The 27,308-nt window shown below is 47.3% G+C and overlaps 1 protein-coding gene across 7 annotated transcripts in view; it reads left to right on the top strand.

The window, feature by feature from the left end:
- Positions 1-27,308, top strand: part of LOC119973115 (contactin-4-like) — a 3,053,649-nt gene that overhangs the window by 2,884,065 nt on the left and 142,276 nt on the right. For all 7 annotated transcript variants that reach the window (XM_038810685.1, XM_038810691.1, XM_038810690.1 and 4 more), the window contains 4 exons: positions 10,717-10,832; positions 16,641-16,827; positions 17,747-17,859; positions 24,376-24,544. In XM_038810685.1, coding sequence (XP_038666613.1) covers positions 10,717-10,832; positions 16,641-16,827; positions 17,747-17,859; positions 24,376-24,544 — 585 coding nt within the window. The remainder of the gene's footprint in view (positions 1-10,716; positions 10,833-16,640; positions 16,828-17,746; positions 17,860-24,375; positions 24,545-27,308) is intronic.

The raw sequence follows: 27,308 nt of genomic DNA, 5'->3' as shown, positions 1-27,308 counted from the left end.
CAGCGGCCACCCCCGGCAATTCTCCGGGCCCCGATGGGCCGAGCAGCCATCTGTTTCTGGCCAGTCCCGCCGGCGTGGATTAGACATGGTCCCACACAGCAGGACCTGGCAGGTAAGTCAGCTGGTGCGGTCCTTGGGGGGGGGGGGGGGGGGGGGGGGGGCGCGGAGGGGGATCAGACTCCGGGGGGGGGCACCATGGCCTGGCCCGCAATCGGAGTCCACTGATCTGCGGGCTGGCCTGTGCCGTGGGGGCACTCCTTCCTTCTCCTGCGGCCATGGCAGAACCCTATGGAGCATACGCCAGAATACGCTGGCCAGTCTGCGTATACGTGGATCCACGCCGGCAGTTCTGCGCATGCGCAAGATCACGCCAGCCCTTCGGCACATGTGCTAACTCGTGCAGTCCCTTCGGCACCGGCTGGCGTGGAGCCAACCCCTCCGGCATCCACCTAGCCCCCGATAGCGGAGAATTCTGCACTTTCGGGGGCTGTTGACACCGGAGTGATTTGTGCTGGGTTTCCCGCCAGCATGGGGACTTAGGAGAAACCACAGGAGAAACCCGCCTATTGGCCGCGATTCTCCGCAACCACGATGGGTGGGAGAATAGCGGGAGGTCTGCTCCCGAACCTCCCGCTATTCTCCCCCCCCCCCCCCCCCCCCCCCCCCCTACACACCCCCCCACAAAATGGCGTGTCCGGTTTTCCGACACGCGCTCGGAGAAATGTGGGCCCGGATGGGCTGAGTGGCCTGCCGTTCCCGACCTGTTCACGACGGCGGCAACCACACCTGGTCGCTGCCGTCGTGAACATGGCGCACCAGGTAAGTGTGGGGCCTAGGGGGGGCGGATCGGAGATCGAGCACCACGACCATGCTCGTGAGGGGACTGGCCCGCAATCGGTGCCCACTGATCATCGGGCCGGCGTCTCAAGGGGACGCACTCTTTCCCCTACGCCGCCCCGCAAGACCTTGCGGGGCGCATGCGCAGCTGACGTCATTAGGCTCCGCCGCAGCGTCATTCTTGGCGTGCCGGGCCTTGAAGCCAGGGACAAGGCCCGGCCGCCGAGTTTCCCGGTATGGCCCGCCTATCCCCCCGGGGAGGGGAGAATAGGGGGCCAGGAGAGGCTTCCGACACCGTCGTGAACCCCTCCAGGTTTCACGACGGCGTCAGGCCTTGCGGAGAATTCCGCCCATAGACTTTCATATGAAGCATTCCACTGAGGGGTTGCTGTAGACTTGAATTTCTAGGACCATGCACACTTCATCACCACCAGATCGGTATACTGTTGTGCAGGGCAGTGCAATGAGTTTTTAAAGATTTACGTTATTGCTCATATTACAGTGCTGGATTAAATATTGGCTTTTCACATTCATCTCTGCAGCCTTATGTATGTCTGTCTTTTGGTTTCCTTGTATCCTAAGTACACATGGACCTAATTAATCTATTATTTTTGGTGAGCTGCTTTAGGTTTTCCTAGATTTTGTCAGATATTTCCTGTAGACTACTCCTCAGCTTACCTTTTCTTTTCAGCATCAGGTTTGGTGTTTGATGCAGCGGTTTGATATATTTTATTTTGTGCATGTAACCGAGCCAACTGCATTGCCTTTAATTCACAAGTTGACTTGCTGTTGGTTGCTCATTTTTCTGAAGATAAAATTGCAGGTTAAATTTCAGACGACTGTTGAATTAATTAATGTATACCATTGAACACACTGTCAACTAAGTCACAAAGACTGCTTCAAATGATAATTATGCCAGTAGCTCTGATAATGAGGTGAAGTACATTTTATGGTACATTAGGATTTTAAGAAAGCATCAATAAGAAACCAGCAAAAAACTCAAAATAAAGGACAGAAATTCACATTGGCAAACTTCACATAATAACACTTAACTTAAAAGCAAAACACTGTGGATGCTGGAGATCTAAAATACAAATGTGGTGAGTGATCTGACGAAAAAGTCTCTAAAGTGTGGTTTCAGGTGGGTTTGGCTGGGAATTTCTCCCCGGTTGTGTCAGCGAGTTCCCCACCACTATCTCAACACACTTCACCACTTTTTTAGGCCCGGGGGAGTTTCTCTTCGGGCTGACCCACACTTAGAATTTTTACCATCAAGGACGTCTTGTGGCGGCCATGAGCTGAACGGTCTCACAAAAGGTGGCTCTCTCTTGGGAACTTCTTACCAGGCACTTCTAGCCCGTCAAACGGATACAAAAATATCACAAAGCTCCCCAGCCTCACCACCAGCTAACACCCAACCAACCAAAATGCCGTTGAATCAGCAGCAAGGCAGGAAAAGCAACACAAATTGGGAAAAGAAAACACCAACATCAGAACGAGGGGGCACACTGGGCGAAACAATGCGGAACATGGCGGACCCAGCAGAGTTGCCAACACAAATGCCAGCCAACCTGTTGATGGTGCAACTGATGGAGCTTCTCTCGATCGAGCTCCAGAAACACAAAGACTTAATAAAAAAGGGCCTTATGTCAGCCATGGGGCCGGAAGTATAAACCGCACTGGCCTCCATAAAGGAGGCGATAGAGATAATGGAACGGAGACTGGAGACCCAGGAAGTGACGGTGCGGACCTGGAGAAAGCAGCCACTGACCAGGGCGAGTGGATCGCTTTGCTCAAAGCCAAGGAAGTAAGGTGCTTAACGACCCAGAATGCACTTAAGGGGAAAGTTGACGATCAGAAGACGAGGTCTCATCAACGGAACCTGAAAACTGCTGGGCTACCAGAGAACGCGGAGGGCAGGCACCTGATGGAATATGTCACAAGGATGCTCAGGAAATTGGTTCGAGAGGAAAGCTTCACCAAACCCCTAGAGGTGGACTGGGCCAACAGGTCGCTCTGGCAAAAGCCCAAAACAGGAGAACTGCCATGGATGATAATCACAAGACTACATACGTTTCAGGACAAAGACCGGACTCTTAACTGGATGTGGAGCACACGGTTGTGTAGGTGGGAAGGACACACAATCCACATCTACCAAGACTTCGGAGCTGACCTGGCCACGCGCCGGGTGGAGTTTAACGTGGCCAAAGCGACACTATTTAAAAGTAAGGTGCTGTTTGGCATGTTGTACTCGGCGAGGCTATGGGTCACATTTAACAGCAAAGAACTCGATTTTAACATGCCGGAGCAAGCGAACGAGTTTGTTCGAAAGAATGGAATTGGGAAGCAATGATAAGAGACTATCAGGAACTCTTAATTGGCTTTTGTTTTGTTCCTTAAACCTACGCGATCTAGGGGCAGCACGGTGGCACAGTGGTTAGCATTGCTGCCTCACGGCGCCGAGGTCCCAGGTTCGATCCCGGCTCTGGGTCACTGTCCGTGTGGAGTTTGCACATTCTCTCCGTGTTTGCGTGGGTTTCGCCCCCACAACCCAAAAAGATGTGCAGGGTAGGTGGATTGGCCATGCTAAATTGCCCCATTATTGGAAAAAATTAATTGGGTACTCTAAATTTTTTTTTAAAAATCTACCAGATCTAGGTGGGGTGGAGTACAACTGTACTTAGAGATGAGAACTGGGGCGGTGGGAGGGTTTCCGGGGAGTAGGTGGAATGCTGGTTACAACAGGTCGCACATGGAGAGAGGAAAGAGGAAGGCAGTGGTCCACGAAGAAAGAGAAACCCTGGCATGCACACACACAAGGTAAGTATGGCTGACCCCACAGGAGTGATGGACAGAAACCTCCATCAGAATTGTCACCTGGAACGGGAGGGGACTTAACGGGCCAATGAAAAAATACAGAGTTTTTAGCCATCTAGAAAGCCTGAGATGCAACGAAAGCTTCCTTCAAGAGACACACCTAAGGAGAAGGACCGACTGATGGTAAGGAAAAGCTGGGTTGGACAGACATATCAGGCATGTTTCGACACAAGGATGAGGGGGTTGGCCATACTGTTTTAAAAAAAGGACAGCCTTTACAGCAACAAACAGTGATGGTCAGGGGGACGGTACATGATGGTTAGTGGGGTCCTGGAAGGGACACCACTGATTCATGTAAATATATATGCCCCTAACTGGGATGATGCCGACTTCATTAAATAACCAATGGCGGAGATCCCTGACCTCGACTCCCACCACCTCAGCATGGGGAAGACTTCAACTGTGTACTGGACCCAATCACGGACAAGTCCAGCCCCAGATCAGGGAAGAAATCGGGAATGGCGAATGAAGTAAACACCTTTATGGAACAGAATGCGGGGGGGGTGGGGGAGTTGGTGGTGGACCCATAGACATTCAACCACTGGAGGGAGAAGGAGTTCTCCTTCCTCTCCCACGTTCACAAAGCCTATTCTCGTGTCAATTATTTGCAGTTGATAAATCGGTATTCCCAGGGATAGTAGGGGCAGAATACTCAGCAATGGTAATCTTGGATCATGTGTCACACAACGGGGGTGTGAGGTTAGAGATGGGCCGAGCCCAGGGCCCACATGGAAGATGGAAAAGGCCCTCCTCGTCGCCAAGGCGTTCTGCAAAAAACTTGTCACAAACCATCAACGAGTATGTAACCTGCAACCAGAATGGGAAGAAAGGGCGGCTTCCATATTGAAAATGCATCGGTGGTAGTCACGGCCCCAACTGTGGAGCTGTTGATGGAGAGGAAAAAAGCAACAAATGGAATTTGGCCTGCTCTCCACTGGGAAAGCAGTGAACCAGCTTTGCCAAACATGGGGGGGGGGGGGGGGGGGGGGCGCTTTGTGAGCATGGAGACAAGGCCAGCCCCACGCTGGCTCACCAGCAAAGAAAGCAAGCAGCCGCAAGGGAGACACCATAGGTGAGTACAGGAACAACAGGACCAAATAAGATCAACGAGGCCTTTGCAACCTTCTACCAGGGACTGTACACTTTCGAGCCCCCAGAGGGGGACTTGAAGATGAAACAGTTTCTCAACGGGCTGGACTTCCTAGCAGTGGGGGAAGAAAAGAAACAGGGATTAGATGTACCGCCAGGACTCGGGGAGGTAATAGAGAGCATCCACTCCATGCAGTCGGGGAAGGCACAGATTCCGGATGGATTTCCGGTGGACGTCTGGGAAAGGTTTGGGGCAGCATTGGCCCTACACCTGCGGGAAATGTTGAATGATTTGCTGGTGAGAGGGGCCTGCAGCCCACGCTGGCACAGGCCTCGATATCGCTGATGCCCAAAAAAGACAAAGACACAATGGAGTGCGGGTCATACAGACCCATCTCACTCCTGAACACTGACACCAAAGTCCTAGTGTAGTGAAGGCTCTGGTGAGACGACTGGTGAGTTGTGTGCCAGAGATAGTCGCAGAAGATCAGACGGTGTTTGTCAAGGGCAGAGAACAAATGGAGAAATCAAACGCCTGCTAAACATTGTGACCCCACCCGGGGAGGAGACACCAAAAGTGATCATCTCCCCAGATGCAGAGAAGGTCTTCGACAGAATCGAATGGACGTACCTCATGGAAGAACTGAAATGGTTTATGTTTGGGCCAGGGTTCACCTCTGTGAAACTACTGTACAGTGCTCCCATGGCGAGCTTATGGACAAAAGCCATCAGCTCTGAATAATTCTGGTTGCACAGAGGCACGAGGCAGGGATGCCCATTATCCCCACTTGCTATTTGCCCTGGCAATTCAGCCATTGGCTGTCGCCCTCAAGTAGTCGAAGAGGTGGAAGGTCATTCAAAGGGTAAACAGAGTCTCGCTCTATGCAGATGACCTGCTATTACAAGTCTCAAACCCCCTCGCCAGCATGAGAGGAATAATGGAACTCCTAAGAGAGCAAAATCCTCCCACAAACCCCCAGGGTGGAGAACCAGAGCTGAGGATGTTGCCGCTCAAACTGGCAAGTTCCAATACATGGGGATCCAGATAGCCCATGGCTGGACATGGATCTTAAACCCACTTAGCCGTGTGAGATTGGGCACCGCCCATTGTGGGCAGGATCCTGATCACATGTCTCGTGAGAAGATCTGGTTAGATCCCACAATGCATCACAGCTGTCAGACAGCCTGGGGGAGGCCTCACCCGCCATCTGCAGGCCCTGTCCCACTCCGATTCTGGTGGGGCGTGGCTGATAGATCGCACTCAGGAAGTTCTGGAAAACATCAGCAGGCCTGGCAGCATCTGTGGAGAGAGAAACAGATTGAGCTTTTCAAGTCCAATAATGCTCTTCCTCAGAACATATTTGGTTCCGAAGAAGAGTTGTATTGGACTTGTTATGGGCCAGGGTTTAGAGAACCCCAAAGTGTATCATGAAGTTCACCTGACCCACAACTTTTAATAGACTGCGGCCCTACTCTGCAGGTGTGATGCAACAGAGATGTACAGTACTTTTAAATTAAAACAATGTTTATTTATGAAACCAGTTAACACTTTATAAACCCACAGTAAACATCTTAACAACTATCAACACCAATAAATCCCCCAAAGAATTCAGTACTCTATAAGTAACTCTTAATCTTTCCTTTTTACAGAAAGACACAGGTTTAACTTTTCTACTGAGACAGGTATTAGTTTTAAATCACCAAAGGATATGTAGACAGTCTTTAGATTATACAGCTGCTTGTTTTTTCCGGCAGCTATCCAGCTCTCAAAACGAAACTAAACACATCCTGCAGCAGGCAGCCTAAAGCGAAAGTAAAAGCAGACAAACAGCCCAGCTCCACCCACACTCTGACATCACTGATAAATACCCATTTTTAAAGGTACATCCACTACAGCTATTTTATAAACCCCCATTTCTTAAAGGTACTCTCACATGAAAGACTCCAAACGTCAAATTTGTCTCTCTCCACAGGTGCTGCCAGACCTCCTGAGTTTATTTCAGAACTTCCTGTCTTTATAATACCTAGCTAATTTTCTGCTAATGTTATATTTTAAGCATGTAACAATTTACTCAAATATGTAGAATAAATCATTCAACATACACCCAGATAATGACTGGGTTCTCCAATTCTCCAGCCATTTGTCTCTTCCCCTCTGTCTTAAAAAGACAACTCTTACTCTTAACCTGTGTCGTCCAGTTCTTGTCTGTCAGATATTGTTGTGGTCCATAGCCTTTATCATATCCAGTGCACTCAACCTGCTCTTGAAATCACATGGTTTGAACTGGATTAACTGAAGATTGACTTCAGTCTTCAGTGATAGTGGGGGCTTCAGCAGGAGACCGAGATGGATTTAACACTTCTGACATGCTGGCCTGAACCATGGTTGAGGTTGGGGATGTTGCTGAAACATCCGTCTCTTGTTAGTTGTTTAATTGTTCACCAACATTTGCAACTGGATGTGGCAGGGCTGTAGAGCTTTGATCTACTCTGTCAATTGTGGAATTGCTTTGCTCTATCTTTCGCATGCTGGATCCTCATTTTAACATGCATGTTACCCTGAGTTGTAGCTTCACTAGTTGGGCACATTATTGTTAGTTCTTGCATTTTCTTCTGTACTCATCAGCGAAATAGAGTTTGTCCTATGGTTTGATGGTAATAGTAAAGTGAAGAATACGCCAGTCAGTGAGGTTATAGAATGTGGTGACGTTCAATTCTGCTGCTATTTAAGTCTCTCGGTGCTAGATCTATTCTGAATCTATACCATTTAGTATGGTGATGGTGCCACACAACACAATGAAGTGTGTATTCAGTGTTAAAGTGGAAACCTGTCTCCCCAAGGGTTGTGCATAGTCACTACTCATAATATTGTCATGGACAGATGCATCTATGACAGACAGTTTGGTGAGGAAGGGGTCAAATTGGTCTTTCACCCTTGTCGGTTCTCTTACCACCTACTACAGTCCTAGTCTGGCAGATATGACCTTCAGAGCTCAGTCAGTGGTGATGCTACCTAGCCGCTCTCAGTGATGGACATTGAAATACCCAACCAGAAGACACTCTTGCCCTTGCTACTCTCAGTGCTTCTTCCAAGTTGCCCTCAATTAGAAGGAGCACTGATTCATCAGCAGAGGGGCTATAATCGGAGGTAACTAGTATGACATTTCCATGCCTAAATTTGAACTGATGCCATGAGATTTCCTGAGGTCCAAAGTCAATGTGGAGGACTCCCACGACGACTTCCTCCTGACTGTATACTGCTGGAGGAGTCTGAAGCATTGATAAAAGGTATCATTCTATCTGTATGACTTTGTTTGGCTATTGCTTAACTAGCCTGTGGGGCAGTTCTCCCAGTGTTAGTGAGGTGGGCCTTTCCGGGGTAACTGGGTAGGATGTGTTTTTGTTATGTCCAAATCCAATGCCTCAATTGGAGCTGCGTGTTAAGTCCTGTTTTATTCTTTGTCGCAGTGATTTAATACAATTAAGTTGTTCGCTAAGCCATATCAGAGGATAGTTATGGGCGGCAAGGTAGCATAGTGGTTAGCACCGTGGTTACCACTATTGCTTCACAGCACCAGGGTCCCAGGTTCGATTCCCGGCTTGGGTCACTGTCTGTACGGAGTCTGTACATTCTCCCCTTTGGTTTCCTCCGGGTGTGCCGGTTTCCTCCCACAAGTCCTGAAAGACGTGCTTGTTAGGTAATTTGGACATTCTGAACTCTTCCTCCGTGTAACCGAACAGGCGCCGGAGTGTGGCAACTAGGGGCTTTTCACAGTAACCTCATTGCAGTGTTAGTGTAAGCCTACTTGTGACAATAAAGATTATTAATAACTTAGTCAGTTATATTGTTGTGATATATAGAGCAGATCAGTTAAGACCAGTAAAATGTCTTCCCTTGCAAGGTATTAGTGAGACAGATGAACTTTTAAAAATAATTGAGTAGTTTTCATGATCACCATCACTGATATCAGCTTTTGCTCCTGATTTATTTAATTAACTTAATTTAGGTCACTAATTGCCGTGGTGGGAGCTCATTAGTCCAGCCCTCTGGATTACTCATCCAGTAATGTAACCACTATATTCCGATAAACTGTCTTGCCGTTACTTTACATTTGTTTCATATTTAGACTTTTAAGTTTCTGGTATTGCTTAAAGTGTCAGCTTATAATAGCAGCGAGGAAAACAATGCTCCTGAGTGAACAGTGCAAGCATCTGTGTATCCCTGTAACCAATCAAATGGAAGGATTGAGAAATAAACAGCACAAGGAGTAAAAAGGAAACATAAATTAGAGTGAATGATTTCAATGCCAAATCAGGTAGATAAAGAGAGGGGAAATGGTTGGATTAATAGAAAGAGGGGCATTCCCAAAAAAATTTACATATTTAAAGGGCGGGATTCTCTGCCCCGCCGTACCAATTTTCTGCTGCAGCGCGCCCCTGCTGGTCGTAGAATTTTTCATCCCGCCAGTCAGCCAATGGGGTTTCCCATATGGGCATCCCCACGGCGTCGGGGAATCCCCTGGCGTGGATGCACTGCCGGTGCAACGGAAAATCCCGCCAGCAGAGAATCCAGCCCGAAATCTTCAACAGTTTGTTTCTGAAGGAATGCGACTCCACATTTATCAGTTAATTTTCAGTGCTAGAGAGGTTCATGGCAATAGTTAACAATTACCACATTGTTAAAAGGGTACTTAAGCTTGAAATGACAAGACTTAACACTTGTACCTTGAATGTAAACACAACTTAAGCCACACAATGCATGTCAGTGATGATGTAGACAGTGAGGTGCCGTTTTTCTGAAACGTGAACTGGAGCAGCAAAGCCCAGGCAGCAATTTTGGATATTCGCATTTAACACCAGACTTGCTACTCACCTGATGTTGCTGTAGCATTCATGCATAAAAAGCAGTAAGTGCCATTCACCTCACTATCACTTTGACAGCAAATTCCAGTCCTTTTCAGATTTTTGAGGGCATGAAATTCCCTTGACTGCTATATTTTTCTCTAGTTTTAGTGCGCTCACACATATCGTGCCCCTCATCGTTACCCAAGCACCCAGCGATGCCACACTTGAAACATGATGTGGAGATGCCGGCGTTAGACTGGGGTGAGCACAGTAAGAAGTCTTACAACACCGGGTAAAGTCCAACAGGTTTGTTTCAAACACGAGCTTTCGGAGCACTGCTCCTTCACCTGAGGAAGGAGCAGTGCACCGAAAGCTCATGTTTGAAACAAACCTGGTGGACTTTAACCTGGTGTTGTAACACTTGAAACAGTTGATGTGGTGTGCAAGATTAGTCAGAACACTATTTCTCTGCCACTTATGTTTTTTATTCTTTTCACGAAACACTGAGAGCGGCATGGTGGCGCAGTGGTTAGCACTGCTGCCTCACACCACCGAGGACCCGGGTTCGATCCTGGCCCTAGATCATTGTCCGTGTGGAGTTTTGCACATTCGCTCCATGATTTTAATTGCATTTCCACTGGCACCAGCTGCTATTTTCTATTTGCATCATATTTCCACATCTGGATTTTCTCCAGTTTCATTTCATGGTCATAATATTTTTGTGAAAGAAGAGGAATATCTAGCCAAGAATAAGTAAACACATGTGTGTGTGGGATGGCAAAAATCAGAAATGAATTTAAAATTTAGATGCAGCTTGACGTGGGCTGCCCCAGGTTTTTGGTGTCACTAATGGCCTCTTTCTCAATTTTTATAAATGACAATGAAACTCATTTAGGCAGCAGTAAACGTTTTAACCTTAAGCCTGTCCGTTACTTGTCTCTCACAGGTTTGTTAGGTAAACCTACCTGTTGCCATCACAACTGGTGATCCAAGTCATCATGTAGTTAATACTCTTAGAATCGGCTTTGTCCCTGGTGTGCTCACGGTCTTCTCCTTCTTGTAACCCAGAACCCACGGCGGCACCATTCAATGTCTCAGCCAGAAGCCTGTCAGCTTCAGAGGTGCAAGTTTTCTGGGAAGCTGTTCCCTGGGAGACAAGCAAAGGAAAAGTACGGGGTTATGAGGTAAGGAAAATTAATCCTTTCATTAGTTCTGAAGGATGGAAAGAATCCATGTAATTACAGCTAAAGTTCATGCAAATCAACAGGGTCTTTTGGGAATAATTTATCTCAGAAAATGAATCCATAATGAGTCAAGTCACTGATATGAAGAGCCAGTGGGAAAGCAAGCCAATTGATTTTGATGTGAGAAGTTATTCGCCTAATGACTATGAAAGAATGATGATGCATTGCACATTGTAAGTTGTTCTTCTGTTGCTAAATAATTGCACAGGGTCTCAGTCTATGGCCGGGATTTACCGCCCAATCTGCCGCATGTTTTCTTTGAGGGGCGGCGGCCTGTCAGCGGGATGTTCTGGTCCCGCCGACAACAACAGGATTTCCTGTTGACTGCAACCCTCATCGCCAGGAAACCCATGTGCTGTAGGTAGGACTGAAATATCCTGCCGCCGTGAACAGCCGATGAATCCTGCCCAATATCAAGGTTAAATAGGTGAGAAGGCGAGGGGAGCACGGTGGCTCATTGGTTAGCACTGCTGCCTCACGGCGCCGAGGTCCCAGGTTTGATCCAGATTCTGGGTCACTGTCCATGTGGAGTTTGCACATTCTCCCCATGTTTCCGCGGGTTTCGCCTCCACAACCCAAAAAATGTGAAGGGTTGGTGGATTGGCCACGTTAAATTGCCCCTTAATTGGAAAAAAATAATTGGGTACTCTAAATTTACTTAAAGAAAATAGGTGAGAAGGCAACTTCAGATTTATTCCAATGTTCTGCACCATTCACAACTCCTCAGGTACTGAAGCAGTTTGTATCCGAATGCAGCAAGAACTGGACAATATCCAGGCTTGGACTGACAAGTGACAAGTAACGTTCGCACTACACAAGTGCCAGGCAATGAACATCTCCAACACGAGAGAATCTAATTATCACCCCGTGACATTAAATGTCACTACTATCGCTGTATTCACCATTATCAACATCCCGGGAGTTACCATTTGCCAGAAACGTTACTGGACCAGCCTTACAAATACTGTGACAACAAGATCAGGTCAGAGACTAGAAATCCCGCAGCAAGTGACTCACCTCCTGACTTCCAAGAGCCTGTCCACAAGGCGTAAGTCAGAAATGTAATGGAATAGACTTCCAGTGATGGCCATGAAATGGGCGGTCACACATAAGGTGGCTCCTGTCTGGGGATTTTGTGCAAGTGAAACAATGAAAAAAAAGAGTTAGAGTTGTCCTCTGGTAAGGGATATCTAAAAATTACCATAGGAGGAATGTGTCCATCATCGGACTCAGAAGACACGAGTTGAACAGGTGGGGGAACATGGCAGATGAATCTGTGTCATCGTTGCCTGCTCATTGGAGGACTGAAAGGTTGATGGAGTTTTTGCCGGGCGAGTTTAGAAAGCAGAGACAGATGGTCACGAATGATTTGGCAAAAGTAACTGAGCCAGTTCAGCTCTGGAAAGGGTGGAACATAGGTTGGCGGCGCAGTACCCGTCGATCCAGAAGGTGGAGGTGATGAGCTTGGATCATGATAATCGGATCGCCTCCTTGGGGTCAGAAGTGACAATGTTGGAGATGGGGCAACAAGCAATGAAGGGCAAGATCGATGAGCTGGTGGCTCCAGATGACAAATTTGAGGATCGTCGGGCTGCCGGAGGGCATAGAAGGTGTGAAGGCCGCAGAGTACGTGGCAAAGATGTTTGGGCAGCTGGTGGGGGAGGAGATCTTTGCATGCCCTCCCGAAGTGGGCCGGGCCCACCGGTCATTGAAAAAGGCCAGATCTGGGGAGCCACCATGGATGATCATAGTCCCACTCCACAGGTATTTAGACAAAGAAATGATCCTGAGGTGAGCGAAGTAAACGCGAGAGTGCTGATCGGAAAGCCACACTGTTAGAATTTACCAACACTTGAGAGCGGCACTGACGAAAAGGCAAGTTTAATGTTTAATGAGGCCAAGTCTTCAAATCAGGATTAACAAACTTATCTTAACCTTTGTATGGGCGGGTAAGATCCTTAGAGTCCGGCGGGCATTTCTACAAAGAGATAGGCAGTCGTGGAAGGGGTTGGGGGGGGGGGGGGGGGGGGGGGGTGGTGTTGGCTCTAGCTAATTTGATTAATTGCTATTGGCAGGCGAATTTTGAGAAGGTACGGAGATGGGTCGTGGACAAGAGATTGGTTTGGGGGTGGATGGAGAAGGCTCCTTGTATAAGATCATGTTTGAGAGCACTGGTGATGGCTCCTCTTCCAATCTCCCCGGCCAAGTACTCTCTGAACCCAGTAGTAATAGTTTCTCTAAGGATATAGAAACAGTTTAGGCAGCATTTTAAGCTGGTATCTACGTTGTTAAAGGCAGTGATATGAAGGAACCATGGACTTATTACAGCGGGAATGGACTCGTCTTATAGGGTCTGGGAATCTGAGTGGGTAGAGAGGTTTAGAGATTCATTCGTGGAGGGTAGGTTTGCAACCAGGAAGAACTGGTGGAGAAATTCCAGTTTCTGGGCAGGAATGGGTTCAGGTATCTCCAGATCCGGAACTTTGTTCGCAAGGAGCTTTCTGCATTTCCTCAATTGCTGTCCCCTTCTCTGATGGATAAGGTAGTGTCTTTGGATGAGATAGGGAAATGGAAAATCTCTGATACCTTTGGGCAGTTGATGGAGAGGGCTTCACTGGAGGAGATGTAGAGAAAATGGGAGGAAGTGTTGCATTGTGCATTTAAGGGGGCATGTAGAGTGAGACCTTACACAGGCTAAACTCTATCTCCTTGTGTGCGAGATTGTGCCTTATCCAGTTTGAAGTAGTGCACAGAGCGCATATGACCAAAACATACATGAATGGGTTCTTCCCAGGGGTGGAGGATAGATGTGAACGTTGTGGAAGGGGGCCAGCGAACCACTCGCACATATTTTAGTCCTGCTTCCTTTTTTGAGATTATGTCATAGATTTGGTGGGATAAAAGTGGTGCCGTGCCCATGGATGGCGAGCTTTGGGGTATTGGATGAGCCGATCCTGCAGGAGGGGAAGAAGGCTGATGTCTTGTCCTTCATCTGTCTGATAGCCCAGAGGAGGGTTCTGCTTGGGTGGTAGGCATCGGAGACACCTAAGACATCGACTTGGTTGAGACACCTGTTGGAGTTTTTACACCTTGAAAAAAAATCAACTATGCCGTTAGGGAGTCGGGGGGATTCTATTCAAGGTGGAAGCTATTTATTTCCTTTAAGAATTGGCAGTTATCAGAAAGTAAGGGGTGGGGAGGGGTGAATGGGGTGGGAGAGGGAGGGGGCTGAATAAAAGAGTGACATTTGGGATTGGTTGGTGGGATATTTTTTATAAAACTTGTATAAAGTTGAGTGTCTGTTGTGTATGTGGTAAAATGGAAAATTTCTTGAATAAAAATATTTTCCAAAAAAGGAGTCTAATGGAATACTCTCCACGTTCTGGATGAGTGCAGCTCTAACAACACTCAAGAAGCTTGACACCATCCAGGACAAAACATTGCTACTCCTCCCACAAACATCAATCCATCCACTACCGACGAACAGTTGCAGCCGTGTGTACCATCTACAAGAAGCACTGCAGGAACTCACCAAGGCTCCTTCGGCAGTTATTTCCATATCCACAATCACGACCATTCAGCAGGACAAGAGCAGCGACACATGGGAACCAGATCCTGGAATTCTCTCCTTAACAGCACCATGAATGTACGAAACCACATGTACTTCAGCAGTTTGAGAAGGCAGCTTGCAACCACCTTTTCAGGGGCAATTAGGGTCAGGCAACAAATACAGGCTGAACCTGTGAAGCCCACATCCCTTTAATGAAATAAAAACAGATCTAAAATTACTGAGTGATTGTGCATAGAATTGTTTGTGTCTAAAACATTGCTTAATATAAAGTTATGCATGTTTTAATAGAAAGAGCCATATACTTAAATATTTTGAACTCCCATTCCCTGGGCTTGAGCCTCCACCAAACCCTGGGGAAGAGAGTGTCCCTCCTCTCCTCTGCGAGGTCCTGCTTTCAGTTAATCCCCCATTCTAGGAACCTTGGAACAGATCTTTTAGCAGCCATCCCATTGGCTGAAATGATAGTCTGGGCTGAGTAAAGCGCTTAAAAGCTGCTCCAGCTTGTCAGGCTCTGGGCAAATCCTGACCCCAGCAAATCAGGTGCCAAGGGGCCAGAAATCGGCGGGCTGCACGTGGGCTGCGTGCTGGCCTATTTGGACGACCTGAATTTCTCCTGACCGGTGCTGTGAGAGAGAGCGTGCAGTTCCGGTGATTCTACACCGGTGGCAGCACTTAGTCTCCAGAACGGAGGAGAATCCAGCCCACAGTTACTGCAATACCAGAAAACCTTGCTCTAATAGCATATGATACCTAATGGACCTAATTACTGTCTAATTATTTCCGAAGAGCTAAACATCCTTTGGAATTGATGATGGGAATTTTTCTTCAGAAATGAGCATAATCAGAAAACTCTCCATGAATCATATTTAAATCCCACCAGCCAAGCAATTCACTCATCTGCAGAGCAAACACATTCTCACTGTACTGTAACAGACTCCCACATCAACACTCATGGGGGCAAATGTAAATTTCTCAGAGACATTCAGCCTGGAATATCTGAGTACTCATTGGAGATTAGACTGTCCCACTTTGCTCCATATCTAACAGGCAAAGTTGACTATGTGGATATTCACATTTTTATTAATTAAAAATCAAATAAGCACACGTCTTAGTCTATGTCTCTCGTATAAATGGTACTATATCACTAGTGCCTATTTTAATAGGAGGAAAATATTGGGGTGTGGCTACACATGTGCAGAGGGGCCATGTTGTATTTCCCCAATCAAGACAGCTTGCAAAGGAACAGACTAACCTCAATGCAAAGTTCAGCAATACCCAGACCTTTTCAATTTCATTTTACAATACCCGCTTTGGGCAATCACGTGTTTTCATTTAATCTTATTTCCCTTCAGGTAACTAATGTCTACCCATTAGGTGCTCATTTGATGTTTCTTTACAGAATGCTGTCTGAAGATCAAAACCCCCAAAATAGAATTGATTCATGGATATTATTGTCCAAAAACTGTCACTTTGGAACAACCTATTACCTCAGTTAATGTTATGGAGAAAATAGGGCTAAATTCCAGTTGGGCCCTGAGTCTTTGGGACAGGAAAGGTTTCACTTCCAAAAGGTTGTCACTTCTCCACAGTAGTTGGACTGGGCACTCAAAATTTTCTGAAAATGGTAGGAATCATTGCGACATACAGAATCAATGGTCCAATTTTACCGAAAACATTTCTTCAGTTCAGATAATGTCATTATATTTTTGTTTGTGGTATCTGTTAGACTTTTTAAAATGTAAATTACTGCTGATAGTATACTAATCAGTTGTAGCTAATTGGTGAATCTACTCAGATGTGCCATTTTTCACTATTGGAGAATAATTAAATACGAATAAATGTATTAGTATGAGCACGCAGCACTCAACCTACTTGTACAGCTTTTATTATTGCATAATGTAGCCAGATCACATATTTCACAGGTTTCAGGTCATTTATTTTTAAATTTGTTTTGTAATCATATTTTTTTTCAGACTAGTTGTGAACAATATCAGTCACTATCTCTTTTGAATGCTTTGCTGTTTTGCCTGATGATGATTAGTGTTTGTAGCACTGCCATTAATATTTTGGCACAGTCTTTACAATTTGCGATCGAACTCTGTGTTTTGTGACCTGGTGTTATTCTGCTTCAGATTACTTCCTGTAGATGCCCTGATTCTTTGTATTTTGTTCTTAAGATATGGTACTGGGCAGATGAGGAGAACGAAGAGACAGCAGACAAACTGAGGTCAAACGGAAACAATACTTCAGCAAGAGTCACAGGATTGAAGGGCAGCACACTGTATTACCTGATGGTTAAAGCATACAGCAGTGCCGGAACAGGACCTGCCAGCCTTCCAGTTAATGTCACTACTCGGAAACCACGTGCGTATTTCAGGAATAGAACGAAAACTGGCTTCAATACTGAAATGTTTTTTAAATGGTTTTCTTATAATAATCTTTATTATTGTCACAAGTAGGCTTACATTAACACTGCAATAATGTTACTGTAAAAATCCCATTGTTGCCACATTCCAACACCTGTTTGGGTATACTGGGGGAGAATTCAGAATATCCAATTCACCTAAAAGCAGGTTTTTCAGGACTTGTGGGAGGAAAGCGGATGCCCAGAGGAAACCCATGCAGACACGGGGGGAACATGCAAACTTCGCACAGACAGTGACCCAAGCTGGGAATCGAACCTGGGATGCTGGTGCTGTGAGGCAACAATGCTAACCACTGTGCTACCGTGCTGCCACAGGAAGTCCCTCTCACTGAGAGCGTAGTGAGGCGTGAAAACATGCCTTAAAGTTGCTCATGCAGCTGAATTCACAAAAGCCATTCTGACGAAGGTGCCTCTGCAACTGTTAAGCTCACCCACCAACCCTTTCTGTTTCTTCTTCTGTTTCCTGCCTTTATAATTCTTCTCTTCAAAAAAGATCTTGAGTTTATCAACTAAATGAAGAAATCAAGAACATGCAACTATATAGCACCTTTCTCTCCACAGTGTTTCAACTCTAAGTAGTTAGATTTTAAAATTTGCTGCTGCCTGTCAGCAAAATCCCACAAATAGCAAATGGATAAACGACCAATAATTTGGTGTTGGCGGTGTTGGTTAAGGATAATCATTACCCAGAACTCTTTCAAGTGGCATAATAGAATTGTGTACATCAACCTGGACTGCTAGACATTAATTTTGTTTATTCTGCTTTTGAGTTCCATTGTCCATAAAGCTCAAAGCTCTTGGCACACACCGTACTCTTTCACCGATATGTTGACTCACTTTTTCTCACTTTTCTCGCAGCACCAAGTCAAGCGCCTGGAAAAATATGGTGGGAATCAGCTAGCTCTAGAGTTGTGTTAAACTGGGATCATGTCAAAGCAATGGAAAATGAATCAGAAGTGACAGGATATAAAGTAAGTAATTCTGATAATCTACAAGAGAACCAGCTGAGAGTTTAAAAAGCAGAATATTATTAGTATTGTATCAGCGAGTTCATGCTGTTCTGAGGACCCCTCGGGTGAGGCTGAAAGAAAATCAGACATCTATCACAACCTGTGTGCAATAAAGTCATCATTGAGCAATCCCTGATGAAATGTAAATCCCTGTAAATTGCCGCCAGTATTGCACTTTATTCATTTCACTTCTGTTTTCTATTTGCTGTATTTGGTAATATTTGGAAACCAGCACTTTGCAATATTTGTTGTAGATCATTTGCCTTATTTGAGGCCGAAGAAAATTTGGCGAGAAATGAGACTGTGTTATCCATCTGAGTGAATGTATTATCAATGATTTAACTGGTTCACACCTGCACTGCATCGCTCCACTGCCCCCACCCCCCCTCCCGACACATACACACCACACAAGACAGACACTCCTGTAAACTTGCAAAAGGTTTTGAGCCTTGTGAACATTCCAGACTCCGATCTTGCTTATTGCAGCAAATCAATTTTTGTGTACATGCTTCTCCGACCTCCTAGTTCAATTTACTTCCCGAGGGCAGCTCCCAAGAAGGGTTGATGGGCTCTTCAGTGACTCTCTCTATTATTTGCATAGGAAATCTGAAGTTGGTTTAATGTTGATCCCTAAAGTTTACAACTCATCAATCTCGGTGACAGGTCACTGACAAATATTTTTCAGAGAACTTTGACTTAGATTTTTTAATTCAAAAGCAAGGTGCTGGAAATCAGGGATTAAAAAAGGAAAATTCTAGAAATAGCACATTGGGCAATACCGATCAAGTTATCGAGCATTTTCTCTTTCGTGTGCTATTTTGCAAATAATTCTTACCTGTGACATTTTGTCAAATGCATATTGACACTTTTAATAAATTAAGTAGATGGATGATGGTAATTTAAGTTAAGTAAATGGTCAATAACTTGTGGCATTGATGTATATCACAACTGTTAGCCATTTCTCTAATGCTGCAGCAGTGTCTGCCCAGGTACAATGAATATCAATGTGCGAGCTTCTATTGCTTTTGCTTTCATAATGCTCTCCCCTGAAAAAGGTACTTTGGAACAGAAATTTACCAAACGTGGCATGTTCAAATATAAACCATCAGAGACTTGTTTTTTAAAATATTTTTATTTGTTTTTTAGCATTTTAACATTTTGTACAAAAAAATGCAATGCAAAATAAACCCCCCTCCCCCACGCTGCTAACCAACACTCCAATAACTCAAAGAATAGCCGCAACCATCCCTATCCCGCCAACCCAGCCCTCCTCCTAGCAGCTGACAGTAACCAAATCTTTAAAATGACTAATAAACAGATGCCAGACGGGATTCTCCAATCCCGCGGCAGACTGTCCATGCCGTCGTAAACGCCATCGCATTTTATGATGGCGTGAATGGGCCGCTCCCACGTCTAATTCTGGCCCCTACAGGGGTCCAGCACAGCGCTGGAGCAGTTTCTACTGCTCCAGCTGCAGATCCCGGTGCGAACTATGCGCCGCGGGATCCACGCAGGCTTGCGCCGGCGCCAACGAGGACATGCGCAGTGACCTCCTTCAACGTGCTGGCTCCGACGCAACATGGCGCAGGCTAAAGGGGCCGGCACGTAGAAAAGGAGGCCCCCAGCCACAGAGGCCGGCCCGTTCATCGGTGGGCCCCGATCGCGGGCCAGGCCCCATCGGAGGCCCCCCAGGAGTCGGAGCCCCCACGCCCCACCCCCCACAGGCCGCCCCCGACCATGCGTGCAGAGTTCCCGCCGGCTGTGACCAGGTGTGGACGGCGCCGGCGGAACTCTGCCTTTTTAGAGCGGCCGCTCGGCCCATCCGGGCTGGAGAATCGATGGCTCGGACGCGTAGAGCGGCCCGCGAGAGCGGCGCCATGCCAAACGCGCTGGCACCAATGGCGCCGATTCTCTGTGGAGCAGAGAATCGCATGCCGCCATCAGGGCGGCGAGGATTCTCCGGCCCGGCGCGGGACTGGGAGAATCCCGCCCCCCGTCTCTTGTGGAACCCCAAAATCGCCCCATCCAGGTAAACTTAACCATCTCCAAATACAGGAACTCCATCAGGTCACCAAGTCATACTGAGGCATTGGGCAGAGAGGCTGACCTCTATCCCAACAGAACCTGCCTGCGAGCAATCAGCGAGGCGAAGGCTAAAACGTTTGCGCCCATTCCCATCTGCAGCTCCAGCAACTCCGACACTCCAAATATGGCCCCCAGGAAACCGAGCTCCAAATCAAAGTGCAAGATCGCCGACATGGTGCTCAAAAATGACCCCTAAAATGTCTCCAACTTCGGGCAGGACAAGAACATGTATTGTCCGGACCTCTCCCACACCACTCGCAAGTATCCTCCAATCTCTCGAGCATCCGGCTCAGCCTCGGCCTTGTCAGATGAGCCCTGTGCTTTTAATTGTATTAACCTCAGCCTTGCATATGAGGTTGAGACATTCATCCTCCACAACACCTCACATCACAACCCCCCTCCTCCACTGCCCCCCCCCCCCCCCCCCCCCCGATCCTCTTACAATTTGGCCTCAGCACTCTCCAGTGATGCCATATCCTCCTGCTAAATCTTCCCATAAATTGCTGGGATGACACACCCCCTCCCCCTCCCCCCCACACCCCCCGCAAGCGCATCACCGAAACCACCCCCTGAAACAACGAGAAGGGAAATGTCACCAGAAACGTTGGGAAAACCTTCCTTGCAAAATCGTGCACCCGCATATACCTAAAGGTCTCCCCCACCCCCCACCCCGCAGAATACCAAACTTCTCCCTCAACTCCTCCAAACTTGCAAACTGACCTTCCAAAAAATAAGCCCTTCATTTCCATCAACCCCCATTCCTCCAACCCCGAAACCTGGCATCCAGTCTCGCCAGCTCAAACACATTTTTCTCTCGACCGGCATCAGCTTCAACCCCACCCCTAACTTAAAAAATACTGCAGCGATTGCCTCCATATCATCAGGATGGCGACCAACACCAGAGTACCTGAATATTTCCCTGGGGCAAACGGTAACCGGGGCGTTACCAGAGCCCGTAACCCCAACCCCCTATAAGAGCCTGCCTCCACCCTCACCCACGTCGCCTCTGGCGCCCTGCACCAGCTCCACACCTTCTCGGTGTTCGCTGTCCGACAGTAATACATTCATTTCTGGAGAGTCCGTCCCCCCCCCCCCCCCCCCCCCCCCCCCCCACCCACTCCCCTAACTGTCGCCCTCTCTATTCCATTTATGGAGCCGGGCCAAGCCCCGTGCCGCCTGCACCTCCAGGCCACCTGAAGTGAGTAGTGGCCACATGAAACAGCAATCCCCCCCAAGCCAGCTCCCGCTCTCGGAGACAAAACAAAAAAGCACTCGCTCTTCTCCAAATTCAATTTGTATCTCGAAAAAGCACCTAAGCAGCCCTATTATATCCCCCACCATGGGACCTGGGTTAGAAATATACAACAAAAGGTCATCAGCAAACATGGACGCGTTTTGCTCCACCACCCCCTCACTATCCCCCTCCACATATGAGTGCCTGAGTGCAATGGCAAAGAGCTGTATTACCAGCCCAAATAAAAGGGGGCACATGGGACACCCTTGCCTCGTTCCCCCCGAGGGCTGAAAATATCCCAAGTTCATCTCATTTGTACAGACACTCGCCTTCATTCCTTATGTAACAAGTCCATCCATGCCACAAAAGTAGGCCCAATCCCAAACCTTTCCACTGCAAACAAATAACTCCACTTTACTGGATCAAACGCCTTCACAGCCTCCACCGCCGCCACCACCTCCAACTCCCCCTCCCCCTTCCGATGGGGAGAGCACCACGTTTAACAAGAACCCCACATTTGAGGACAACTGCCTACCCTTTACAGACCAACGCTTTGGCAAGAATCTTGGCATTCACATTCAACAGAGATGCTGGCCGATATGACCAACACTCCACTGGGTTCTTATCCTTTTTTTAAAAACAGCAAAATAGATGCCTGTCCTATCATCTATCATCCCCGGGAGCGCTCCTTTAGCCACCGTGTCCTCAAACTTCTCCTCCATAGCGGCACCAGTCTATCCAAAAACTTCTTATAGAATTCCACCGGGAACCCATCCGGTGTTTTACCCATTTGCATCTTCCCTATTGCCGTCCGAACCGGCTCAAACCCCACTGACTGGGATGATTCAACACCCATCCTTTAAACTGTCTCCCAGCATGTCAAGTTCAAAGATTTGTGAGATGAAGGTAAAAGCATTCCCTTTAATGTGGTGGAAACCTTTGAAGTGGTATTTTCTTAGTCAATTTCATTCAAAGTATTGGAGCCTTTTGTATGCTGAGAAGCCTCAAAGATTTGAACTGCATTGCTTTATATTCAATTTCATGGACCATTGCCTCTGAAAAGCTTTTTGATTGACAGGTCCAGGCAGTTTCAAAGGGAGGGTTAAGGTTATTTATTTATTTATCTATCTCCGCATGATCCATTAGCTCTCAAGTACTTCCTTGTTTGAGCAGCTGGTTTTCTTACCCAGCTTTTTTAAAGAGGCTTTCTCTTTAGTCTCAAGAGCTTCCCAGAAACAGCAATTACTCTGTCTGTGTGCTTCCACCACACCCCTTTCTAGGAAGCTCAAGAACAGTGAGAAAGCCTTATCGGCACCCTGTAGGGAGGATACTCATCCCCTTGCTACTCCTCTGAGTGTAAGGTGCCAGGTCCACACAGTCAAGGGGCAGAGCTTGAAGAAGGAGGAATGGGGGGCACTGGGAGGTTGAATAGGGAATGAGGAGGAGGCTGAAGGGGGGATTGGGGGTGGGGGGGTGAGGGTGGATGACGGGAGGGACTTGGGGTATGGGGGAATGAGAGAGGCTAAAGAGGGATGCTGAGGTTGGGATTGGGGCCTTGCCAGTGATTAGAGTAGGTGAGGCCTTGGCAGCAATCAGGGAAGGGGGTTGCACAGCATTCTGAGATTGGGGTCTTTGAGGAGTGTGACCTGTCAGAGAGATTAGGTCCCGCCTCGCTCAGGTTCAGCAAGAACCCCAGTGCACTGACAACCCGATTGAGGGTAAAAGATTCACAAGTGTCATCGAATGGCACGTCAGGTTCCCTCCGAGTGCCAGCTCTCGGATCTATTTGGTTTTCCTGCTGGCTGGAGCACTTAAGGCATGCTTCTCCAGCCTAGTTGCGCTCTCGTTTAACCGAAAAGAAGCCAGTGAATAGCAGGAGAGACCGAAAACGAGAACAGCACCAGGCACCAAACAGTTTGCATTGAAACCGGCCCGCTCCCATAGGCAAAATTGGGATCTCGCCATAGCATGGTGAGAAACCAATTATCACCACTTAAGCCCTATTTCCATACAATTAACAGGGGCCACCCCTTATATAGCAGACTTGCGTCATTCAGCGGTCTCCTCAGCAAGTGCTCAGGCTGTCGCCGATTGGTACTCCTTTTGAAAAACGTGAACCTGGCGGAAGGGCTTCTGTGGGGAGTTGAGGAGGTGAGTAGCCATCTTTACTCACAGGCAAAGAGCCTGGGGGTGCTGGGCTTGCCACCTCAGTGCTGGTCCTTTGGTTGGGACCCAGTGGTTCCTCACCTTCTTGGCATCCACCAGCCTCTGCGTCGGTGACCATTCTGTCCTCGGCACACAACAGTCATCTCCAGGGCCCGCTCCTCGAAGGAGTGAGGATTCTTATGTCCGCTACACCACCACCAGTCTGGGCACTCTCCTGGCGATTGTGGGAGAGCTTTTCTTGAGGAGACACAGAGAGGGCATCATCAGCCACACACGTGTTTCACAGAAAGGGCATCAGCCACACGCATGATTCATGGTGGGATGGTGGGGTGATGGAAGGGTTGGGAGGGGGTTTGAAGGGAGCTGGGTGGAGAGAGGGTTGGGGGTTGAAGGGGGGAGGGAGGGTTGGGAGTCTCAAAGAGAATTGGGGGTGGATGTTCGCATGGAAGTGGAAAGGTCTCGGGGGGGGGGGGGGGGGGGGGGGGCATTGATGTCTACATACTCGTGCTGCCCATTGTAGGTCATTGACCTTTTTCAATGACCTACACCGGGCAGTGCCTGGCACATGATGGAGACTGGTGCCCAGCATTATATGTATATAAAAAGGGAAATGATGCACAGAGCCTAGTCCCCAAAACCCAGAACAAGAAAACATGGTGATACCCAAGGACACTGAAGGCCAGATTCTACCTGACAAAGGATTATTTTTATTTTCATGGACCAGTCAATTGATATAACAATTCACAGCGATAAAAATAACCAATGTTAGCCGACAAAGAATTTAAAAATGTCCAACCATCAAACTCACCCAATGAGAATGTATTCTTTAAGTACTCAATGAAATCTTATTGATCCATGTGTAATAGCCAGAGAATATTCATTATCTATCTTGTTGCAGGAGAAACTGAACATTGGAATGATATATCAATTGCAATCATTTCCAAGTATCTGCAAGTGGTTTAGTTTTTTGTCTCTGCTCCCCATCTTTGCAGGTTTTATACAGAAATAACAGACAGAGCAGCACAAAGGTGATAGAAACCAATAACACATCTGTGGAGCTTCTACTTCCCGATGATGCTGATTATATCATTGAAGTGAAGACATTTAGCGATGGAGGTGACGGAATCAGCAGCGCTCAAATCAGAATCCCAAGAATGTCGTGTAAGTTTTTTGAAACATTTGATGCAGAGTCAATTTTTTTGCTTTGATAGTGAACAGATTCTGTTCTCGTCAAATATGATTGTTGTTCTGGTACAGATAAATCTGTGTTGCAGTGGTGTTCATTTTACAACAGTTATGTTATTTTTAAAGGTGGGTTTTAAACTGTGTCATAAAACCGTCACTTGACAAATGAAGAGATGAAAATATGCTGTCACTCCCTGATTAACGTAAATTTGGGCACTCTGAACCCAGTTTGTCATGTCACACAAGTTGATAAGTTAGAATGTTAAATCAGAGAGATAAAAGGAAAAGTACTGTGCATGCTGTAGATCGGAAACGAAAAAAGAAAGTGCTGGAAAAACTTAGCTGGTCCAGTAGCATCTGTGGAGGGAGAAACTTTTCCAATTCCGCTGTGACAGGCTTTCCGGTGGCGGAGGTGGTTACCTGGTGGAATCTTCCAGTCCTGCTGATGTCTACGGTATTTTGCATGGCTCGCCCGTCTTACCACAAGGTGTCGCCTTTGACAGGACAGGATGATCCTGGGAAGGGCTGGAAAATCCCACCCAGAATTTTTTTCAAATATTTTTATTCTCCATTTTCACATTTTCTTCAGAAGTTACACCCCACCAACAAACAGTAAACGGTAACAAATACAATGTCAATCCCCCTACCAACAACAACGATCCCAGCCTCCCACCACTCCCCAAACAACGGCCCACCTGCCAATATAAGCATCAAATAAAACAAACCCTTCCACAGTGAAAAAAAAGGAAAAAAGGAATCAGGAATCGCCTATGGTCACCATTGACATATACGGACCACACCCCCAACTCCACCCTAATATTCAATGCTACCCAATCCCCGAAAGAGTACCATGAATGATACCCATGAATTGTAGACACCACCCCCCTCCCCTCCCAGGCTCCTCCCCTCCACTTCCTCTTGTAAACTCTTCCCCCCAACCTCGGTTCCTTCCCCCAACTTTTCACCCCGGCTGGACTCACCAAAATCTGTTCTACCAGCTCCGATGGCCGCAGCCCTTCCCCCCACCTCACTCCCATTCACTGGCTGGCTTAAACCAGCTAGCGTGGAGGCCCCTGCCCGGGTCTCCTTCCCCCTTGCCCGGTCCCAGGAAAACCAAGAAATCCCCTTTAGCACACAACCCTCACATACACACCCAAGCCACAAAGAACCATCATTGCAAATGAAAGTCCCATCTCTTCCCTTGTCCAAATATATACAGCACCGACTCATTTAGTACATACACCAACACGCAGTGAAATAATAAAGTTACATGAGGCTACATCGGTACACGACCATTTCTCAATTCTGCCACAATCCTTCTGCCTTCGCAAACTCCTCCGCTGCTTCCGCCGTCCCAAAATAAAAGTCCTTGGATTTGTAGGTCACCCTCAACTTAGCTGGATATACTATGCCGCATTGCACCTTGCTGATGTACAGTGCCTTCTTCACCCGGCTGAATGAAGCCCGCTTCCTCGCCAGCTCCACCGTAAAGTCCTGGTATACATGTATACCAGCTCCAGCCCACTGCACCACCCGCTTCTGCTTTGTCCAGCACAGGACTTTCTCCTTCACGCTATACTACGGAAACACAGAGTTACTACTCTTGGCGGCTCACACGCCTTTGGTATAGGCCTTCATGACTGATGAGCCTGATCCAGTTCATATCGGGAGGGATCGTCCCCCTCCCCCAATAGCCTCGCCAACATCGAGGCAAAATACTCCGTCGGCTTCGGGCATTCCACCCCTTCGGGCAGACCCACAATCCTCAGATTGGATCTGTTTTCCAGGTCTTCCATTTTGGCTCACAGACCCTTGTTGGTTTCTATCACCCACCGCAACTCTTTCCCCATTGAGGTGAGTTGATCACTGTGCTGCGATAATGCCTCTTCCACTTTGTTCAGTGTATCACCTTGCTCCTGCACCTCCGTCTCGGCGCTTGATCCTGCCGCCCTCACCGGGGCAATCGCCTCCTCCACCAGCACTTTCAATACCACCCCCATCTCCTTCTTTATCGCTTCCATGTGTTTTGTGAACTGTTTTTCAAGTTCCACAGCCGTCACCTTGGTCATTTCTTCTGCTGTGAATGATGCGGCCTCCCCTGGTGCTCCAGCCTCCGGTTTCCTTACAGTTCCTGCGCTGTCTTTTTCACTCACCGGCGGACTTTCGTTAACCCCCTTTTCATGGCCGTTTTTCTCCCAAACATGGACATTTCTCCCCCTGTGTCTTCTGACAGCCTTTTCAGCCTCCGTTGCCCCCGGGACCGGGCGTTAAAACTCCAAAATTTCTATTACCGATCGGGATCACTCCAGTGTGCAGCTGCCTCTGGCCCACCTTCACCAGAAGTCAATCCCACCCAGAATTAAAAGTTTGAGTCCAATATGAAGAAGAGACTTTCTGTTTTTATCACAATTAGAGAGACCCTAGTGTGAGAGAGGGTGATTAGAGTATGTGTGTGAGACAGGTTGAGGGAGTGATTGATTGATTCTCAGTTACCTACATCCTCACAAATCAACACATACTCTCACCCACTATCACATGGGTAAGGGTGAGTGAGTAAACGCCCTGAGCCTGGGAATTTAGCGAGACATGCATGTTCTCGCCCTCAGACTTTAATAGTAATTTTCATTAATTACGCTTTTTAAAATGATCAATTTATTGTTTTGGCATTTCTTTATTTTTTTCTCAGAATGTTGTTTCCTTTCTTCATGCTCAACCTTTTTTTGAAATATATGGCCTGGAT

The sequence above is a fragment of the Scyliorhinus canicula genome, chromosome 11, assembly GCF_902713615.1.
Source record: "Scyliorhinus canicula chromosome 11, sScyCan1.1, whole genome shotgun sequence".
Classification (NCBI taxonomy): domain Eukaryota; kingdom Metazoa; phylum Chordata; class Chondrichthyes; order Carcharhiniformes; family Scyliorhinidae; genus Scyliorhinus; species Scyliorhinus canicula.
This window is presented reverse-complemented; position numbering and strand designations above follow the sequence as displayed.